The 7406-nt window shown below is 57.7% G+C and overlaps 1 protein-coding gene across 1 annotated transcript; it reads right to left on the bottom strand.

Moving 5' to 3' along the window:
* LOC133771094 (NUT family member 2G-like) lies at positions 1 to 5774 on the bottom strand. Its single transcript, XM_062206813.1, has 7 exons — positions 5566 to 5774; positions 3622 to 3750; positions 2374 to 2510; positions 1677 to 1942; positions 1304 to 1405; positions 355 to 820; positions 1 to 311 (listed from the first exon to the last, which is right to left on the bottom strand). Exons 1-7 carry the CDS (start codon positions 5772 to 5774, stop codon positions 1 to 3), a joined length of 1620 nt encoding a protein of 539 aa, XP_062062797.1.
* Between the last annotated feature and the right edge of the window lie 1632 nt (positions 5775 to 7406).

Below are 7406 nucleotides of genomic sequence, written 5' to 3'. Positions count from 1 at the left end.
TCAGGCTGCACGTATGGGCCGGCTCCCGAGAGCCCGCCTGCCCTCCTGGCCTCGATGCTGCTTCTTCCTCTTCCTGGTGACCAAGGGGCCGTGGGTTCTCTTCTGAGCCTGGGCTTGTGCCACAAACCCCAGAGCCAGGGCCTGCCCCTCAGTGGCTCTGCGTCCAGGCCCTGAGCAGGTCTTCTTTGGGGCAGGGCCTGGGCTTCCCCGCAAACCTCGCTTCTTCGACTTGGCCGTGGTGCTGGCAGCACAAGTCTGGCCTCTTCCCTGGTAGCGGAGGGACTCGGGAACTCTCTGGAGCTGCTGTGGTCCTAGGCAAGATTGGGCCTCAGCAGGGCTCTCTCTGGTCAAGACCCAGAGGCAGCAGGTGACGCTGGGAATTGAGGAAGAAGTCCAGGCTGGGCAGCTCCTCATCCTTTTCCATGGCCGTGCCCACTGCTGGTCTGGTGCCATCAGTAGAGGATTCGACTGTGAATCCCCAAGCAGCCTTTGGCCCTCTTGGGGCAGGCTTGTTTCTTGGTGGGATAGAAGTGGGCCTAGTGGTCCCTAGTGAAAGGCACTCCCGATGCCCCGAGAAGGAAGCAGCAGTGGTAGGTCTGGAGAGGTTCTTGGGTGGGACCACGTGTCTCCGCGGTTCCTGAGACGATGCCCTTTGTTGGCAGGTCTCAGAACTGACGCGTCTTTGTGGGCCTTGGTCATGCCTGTCTGCACCTGGGCAGGCTGTGGATTCAGGACTGGGGTGCCGAATAGGTGCAGCCTGACTGGGGGTGACCCGCGCAACCCCATTCCCAGTCACAGGCCAAAATGCCTTCTGCACCACCTACAGGAGGAAAAAGGCACTGAGTGAGTGACTCTGCAGCAGGTGCCAGGGCATTGGCGGGTGCAGCGCAGGGCATTCAGGAGGCAGCAGGAAGGGCAGAGTCCCTGGGCTGGTTTCACAGAGGGAAAGTTGGCTGTGCTGCCCTTGCTCACCCTAGAGCGCCGCACCCTCCCCTGTCCCTGTGCCCAACTCACGTGTCTGCACCTGCAGCCTGCCTGAATCAATTGCCAGAAAATACACATCCCAGGGAGGGTAGCTCTAGACAGTTTCCCTGCGCCTGCACTAATGGGTCCCTCCTTCCCACAGTCTACCTACTTGTAGCTCGATCGCTTAGATACCTGCTGTCCCACCTTGCCCACATGGATCCGCTGGGCCTGCTCCCATGGTTTCCCTGCTGCCCCACGTGCCGCGCCCGCCTGCTGTCCCTGCACTCCTGCCTTACTCGCTCGACGTCCCTCCCTCCTTCACCTGGCAAGAGGTCAGCCCTTCCTCCTGCTCCAGCTCCATCAATAGGGCCACGAGATCCAGCTGTGGCTCTGGGGAAAGCAGTTCTTCCAGGAATCGGGGCTTAATGATGGCCTCCACCTGAAAAGGAAGAAAGAGATCTCTGCTGCACAGGAAGCATCTGAAAACCAAGGGGCTGCAAGGAGAAGCAGAAAGCAGTGCATACCCTTGCAGCATCCACGTTTGGTACTATAGATGATAGGAAAACCAGCTGCACACCCAAACATGCACGAAACACACACACACCCAACACACACACACAGACGGTAGTAACTGAGTCACCTGAGTGCGTTCGGAGGGCGAGTCATGTTCATCCCCAAGCACGTACAAACCTCAGAATTTCACAGCCCACCTCATCAATGAAGTCCTCCTGAGAGATGAGCTTCTCCACGTAGCTCAGCAGTTCTGGGTCTGGATAGTCCCCCTCCTCCCTAGGACTCCAGAAGCTGTCCTCTTCAGTGGGTCCATCAGGCCGCATTGGTGTATCCTTGATGTCCACGTCCTCCATCACAGTCTCAGTGGGCATCCCCTTGGGCACCTTGCCCTGAGGCTGCCAGTATCTTTGTGGCAGCGTACAGGCAGGCAGGGCCTTGGAGCTGGCATTCCTGGGGCCACACCCTGTGGATGCAGTATACAGTGTGAGGTCAGGGCTTTGGGCCTTCCATGGCCCCCATTAGGAAGGTCAGTTGTTGGAGACACAAGCTAGCAGGCTGGGGCAGTGCGCCCTGACCCTGGCGCCATGAGAGGACATGGGAGCTGGAGAACCGCTCAGCCAGCCACCAACGCTCTGTGTTCTCTTGCTCATGCCTCAGGCCATGGGAAGACTGTATTGGGTGCTTGGAGAGGTGAGGGGTGAGTGGCAGTCCCAATGACCACAGAAATATCCAGATCATGTGCAAAGCATTAGGAACCTGGGCAAGCTGTGGTACCTTCTGCAGGAAAGAGCAAACACGTTGCTCTGGAGAGAAACTTCCCACGGGGGTGGTTATGGAGGCATTTGGTCCCCGTTGCCTTCTTCATGGGTTGTGTGGTGAAGGGGGAAGCTTTACCTGGCTGCTGGACCGCCACTGTGGCTGGGGGCCCTTGTGGAACCAGCGGCAGTGGGCCTGGGGGTAGCTTGCACAGTTTCCCCTGCATCCATGTCCGCTTCTGAGTCTGCATCTCCTCTTCCTCAAACTCCATGAATCTGGGAAAGAAGGGACACAACCTACTTAGGAGGGTCTGAGGCTCTGAGCCCAGCAGCCAGCAAATGATGGCAGAGACGTGTGAACCTTGGGCTCTGCCAGCAGGACAAACGTTCTGGGAACATCTCACTCCCCCTGCACTCAAAGGGCCTGTGATGAGGGCTCTCTGCCCCATGGCAGGTGCATGTGAGCAAGGTGGTTCCCTGCAGCCTTGCCATTCCCTATGCAGATGCACATCAGGTGTGGTGCCAGAAGCCGGTCAGCACGTGATTCCTGCCAGAGGACTCTGAGACACAGACGAGGTTCAGGGACTAGGCTGGGTGTGAGTTCTGGCATGAAGACCAGGGGTGAGGTTCAGGGAGAAGCAGGAGTGTGGGTAAGCCTAGCTGAGAGGGATGTCCTCTGAGAGCTGAGTGTTGGTTCATGGTCTATTGGATGGGATGCCTGAGAGACAGAGTGGGGGCCCCACGGTGAGCCTGCAGTTCCCTGGGACCGAGCTCCATTCTGTAGAACACTCTGCAACGGCATTTGAGAACGCTTTGCTCAATATCTGCCAGCTCCAGGGCATGAGGCAGAAGGAACATGGCCAGGGGAGCTTGTCACATGGGCACAGTTCCGTGGGTCAGAGGACGCACAGTGGACTCTGCTGGGTGTGGCACTTTGAACTTCAACAGCAAGAGAGTGTGAGTTGCCGATACAGGTGAGGCCGGGGATCTTGGGGGGATATGCAGAGGACCCAGACGTGCAGGTAGTCGCGGGACCTTCCTGGAAGGGCAGAAACAGAACTGGCCTCCTGTAAGTGTGTGTGTGCTGACAAGTGCAGCCCACCAGGCCAGGGAACTAACTGTGCAGGGCGTGCAACCTCCAGGTCGAATATCAAGATTGGGTGAGCAGCCAGCTAGGTGGGGAAGGAACTTGTGTGGATGGGACACAGAGAACTCTTCAGAATCTAGCTGGTGGTGGAAACTTCCTGGGGAGAGCAGGGCCCAGGCAGGGGTTGTATCGGAACAGGTGTCCTCTTAGTGTCCCTGTTGACAGGCCCAAGGCATCAGGCCTAGCCCCGTATGCACCCTCCCCGAACTCGCAGATCCACGCTCAAGGCCCCCGACTCACTTTTCTGCCATCTCATAGAAGATCGCGCGGTCCCAGTTGCTCTTGTGTTGCCATTCCCGCATGGCAAACCGCAGGCCCTCCTCCAGCGGCATGGTGGGCTTCCTCTGGGCCAGAGTCCGCAGCACGGGGCTGTAATTCAGCAGGATCAGCATATCAGGAGGCCAGGCCTCCCTGCCCCCTAGCTGAGGGTGCACAGCTCTGCTCTGCTCCAGACTGCCCTCCCCTCTGTCCCTGCCATGTCCTCCTCTGGTGCAGGGTCCCCAGGATTCCCACCCACACATGGGGCCTCAGCACCACGGGCTGCATGGTCTGCTCGCGCCTGCCCTTGAGGCCTCAGTTTCAGTCGTGCATTACTGACTGAATGCTTGTATCACCCAAATACTTCTTTGGAACCGCTCAGTTTCAAGGCACTGCTGAGTTGGTTTGGATGCGATGGGTTATGTGACGTGATGTTCGTAGAGCTCCACAGCTGCCTTGTAGTTTGTGTAGAGGGAGGAACTTCACAGCTCTGTGTGTCTAGCACCTCAGGACCCTCGCAGATGGAGTCCCATGCGTGGGAACGTGCGTCACTGGGATCTCAATCCTGCTGTGCCTTGTGCTCAGATTTCCAGACGCCAGATGCGAGACATGGACATCTGTGGCTCACAGTCAGCTGGGGCGAGGGACTGTGCAGGGCCGCCCAAGGCTACTGAGACACTGCACAGAATGACTTGTGCCTGGGCTAAGACTCAAGTCCCTGGGCCCTAGTGCTGAGCATTGAGTCAGGTTGTAGGGGCAAGGTCACAACCTCGGGTTTCTGAGACTTTCTAGCACACTAGATGCTTGGACTCACAGGTGCCTGGGGCCCCTGCAGATTTTCTGCCCTCCCTGGTTCCTCCAGGGACAGACCCAGGGCCCAGGGTTCAGGGAGACGGGGAGATCCCGGATGGTGGAGTGGACGGATGGCAATTGTGCTCCTAAGAGGATGCTGACAGGGGGCTGGGATGATTGGGTCCCCAAACGTGGATCCCTTTCATTCGCAAGCACTGTAGGGCCACAGGCATGGAGTGGCAGGAACACCTTCCTCATGTCACGCAAGGTGGGCTGTGTCTAAAGTGGTGCACGCGGAGTACACCCGCAGTGCTGCCTGGGGAAGAGAGGTGACTGTGGCAATGAGGAAGTTCTCTCTCTCACCTGCACAGCAGCCCAGGGGCTGGCGTCTAAGGCTGAGGATCCACTCAGACCCTGTTCACAGGACATTCGCTTTGTTTCTCTCCCTCTTCCCCAAGACCTGCTCCTCACGATGATTGCAGGAGCTATTTTTCTCCTTTTATCAGGCAGAGCACATCCCCTGGCATCTGCTGTGTACATGAACTTAAACCTGTGGACGCTCTCTGCTGTGCCCTGTGGGGGGAACGTCATGCCCTGCTGCATGAGGGCCCTGAGATGGGTATGTGTGTGACTGACCAGGACAGCCCCAAGTGATGCAGCCCCAGCACACACGTGTGTGTCCCCGACCACCTTGCGGTCCTTCTGCACATCCGCAGCAGAGTGCCGGTGGGCTGGGGAAAAGTCTTCCTGGGTGCCTACCCTTCTGATCACCCAGCTCATGAAATCTCTGAGCTGTGACCTGTGTGTGTGTGTGTGTGTGTGTGTGACAGGCCGTGGGCAGGGGTTGCCGTGGCGACTGATGCGCACTTCCAAAGCGTGGCTTTCGTGATCCCAGGGTCCTCCCTGAGCTTGAGTGTTCTGGAAATGTGACCATGGAGGTTCTGGAAGTGTTGTCACTCAGAGGAGGGGGCAGATCCAGTGAGCGAAGCCCCTGAAACTGTCAGGGTTGCACAAGACACACCCTGCTGGGAACCAAGCTTCTCACAGGCTTCTCCTTGCCTCAAGCGCTTCCTTCCAGAACCCTAGGCAGCCTGACCTTACCAGCCCATGGGCCTCCCAGAGCAGAGCACTCACATGAGGAAGCAGGACAGAGCTTCAGCATCAGGGCTTTGTGGACAGTGCCTCTGCGCCAGGGCCTTGTAACGCTGCCAGCGCCGGAAGTTCATATAGACGCTTGTGGGGTTGCGGGAGGCCTTGAGTGAGGCCTTGGCCTGGGAAGTGGCGGTGCCACACTGCGGGTCCCCGCCAGGAGGCTCTGGTCCAGGGTGTACTGGAAACAACATCACGGGGGCAGGCTGGGTGGCTGGTGGTGGAGGACCCACAGGATGGAGGTCTGGGCATTAGCCCCCCTGGCCAGCCTGCATGTGCACAGTGGTTGGCACAGGCTGTACCAGCTTCTGCACTGAAGAGCCTGGCAGAAGCAGGGTGGTAGGATGCTGTGTTGCCTCACAGAGACCCCCCATGGCACTCCAGTTGAGAGGGGCCTGGTTGAAGAGCACAGGCTCAGAGTGCGGGGGCTGCACTGGCCTCCCGTCAGCTGCAGCTGGGCTGATGACACTGAAGTTCCCAGCCTCACTTGGGCCGGAGCCACCATCTCCTGCCACCATGGGCATCCTTGGCAAAGCAGCAGGTAGCACGAGCTGGCTGCCTGGTGGGAACACTGCATTCAGGAGGCATGGGGGTGGCTGCCCCCAGGGCGTCTGGGTTGCTGGGCCGAGAGTGGTGTAGGGACAGGGTGGCGGTATCAGGGGAAACGTGGAGGTGCCGGGATGCAGAGTCATGCCGGGTGCCAGCACTCGAGACGCTGTGGAGACAAAAGCAAGGGGTGACTAGAGTAGGGCCCCTGCCCTCAAGAGGGAGGCTCTCCTGTTCTCCAGAGCCGATTGTTGCAATACAAGAGCAGTCTCTACAGTTGAGGCCCATGGGAATGGAGGAATGGCGCAGTCTGCACATAGTGCCAACTGAATCTCAGGCTCCGTTCCCACATTTGTCAAGGATCCACCAGACCCTGCCCGTCCACTTCGCCGGGACCCAGAAACACCAGGTTCCCAGCAAGGAACACTCGGCTTTCACTTCCGCGCACAATCTCCCGGGGCATTTCTGCAGAAATGGGCGAGGCAGCAGGTAGGACAACGCTGTCTGGAACTCAGCCCTGTGGAGGACCCACACAAATCCTAGTCCAGGAAAACAGTACACGTAGCACACGTGCCTAAGGAATTGAACTCTTGTGGTCACATTGAACAGTACCTTCTTAGTTGTACTATACATTTTGCACTTTTTTTTTTTTCTTCGAGAACTGTAGAGTTACAGACAGTGAGCGGGAGAGACAGCATGGCCTTCCATCCTCTGATCAATGCCCAAATGTCTACAGAAGGCTGAGCTGGTCCGAACCGAAGCCGGGGGCCAGGAGCTTCTTGCGGATCTCCCCCGTGTGTGCAGGGGCCCAAGCACTTGGCCCATCTTCTACTGCTTTCCCAGTCCATGGCAGAGAGCTGGGTTGGAAGTAGATAGCGGGGACAAGAACCAGCACCCAGATGGGATGCAGAGGGCTAACCTACTGCGCCACAGCACCGGCCCTACTGTTTGCATTGTTGGCAAGAAAACTGAGGACTGGCATTATGGCGCCGCAGGTTATCTTCCACTTAGAATGCCCACATCCCATAGCAGAGTGCTGCTTTCCATTCGATTGTGTGCTTCTAAGCCAGCTTCCTGCTGTCTCTCTCTCTCTCTCTTTGTCCATCTTCCCCCCATCTCTATATCTGTCTCTATCGGTCCTCTCTTTTTGTCACTCCACCATAAAACAAACACAGCACATCTTAACAGAAGAAGTAAAGAAAAAAAAACTCTTATTGAAGCTCCCTTTGAACATCAACCACAGTACACAGCTGTGCGTTGCATCGGCCACACTACACAGA

The sequence above is a fragment of the Lepus europaeus genome, chromosome 12, assembly GCF_033115175.1.
Source record: "Lepus europaeus isolate LE1 chromosome 12, mLepTim1.pri, whole genome shotgun sequence".
NCBI classification, from domain to species: domain Eukaryota; kingdom Metazoa; phylum Chordata; class Mammalia; order Lagomorpha; family Leporidae; genus Lepus; species Lepus europaeus.
This window is presented reverse-complemented; position numbering and strand designations above follow the sequence as displayed.

Bases quoted from the DNA above. Each gene is read 5' to 3' on its own strand.
- LOC133771094 (XM_062206813.1), bottom strand. From the start codon at position 5,774: ATGTTGTTTCCAGTACACCCTGGACCAGAGCCTCCTGGCGGGGACCCG. The intron at 821-1,303 runs CTGACCTCTTGC...TTCCTCCTGTAG, and splicing joins AGCTGGAGCAGGAGGAAGGG to GTGGTGCAGAAGGCATTTTG. The intron at 312-354 runs GTCTTGACCAGA...AATCTTGCCTAG, and splicing joins GCGTCACCTGCTGCCTCTGG to GACCACAGCAGCTCCAGAGA.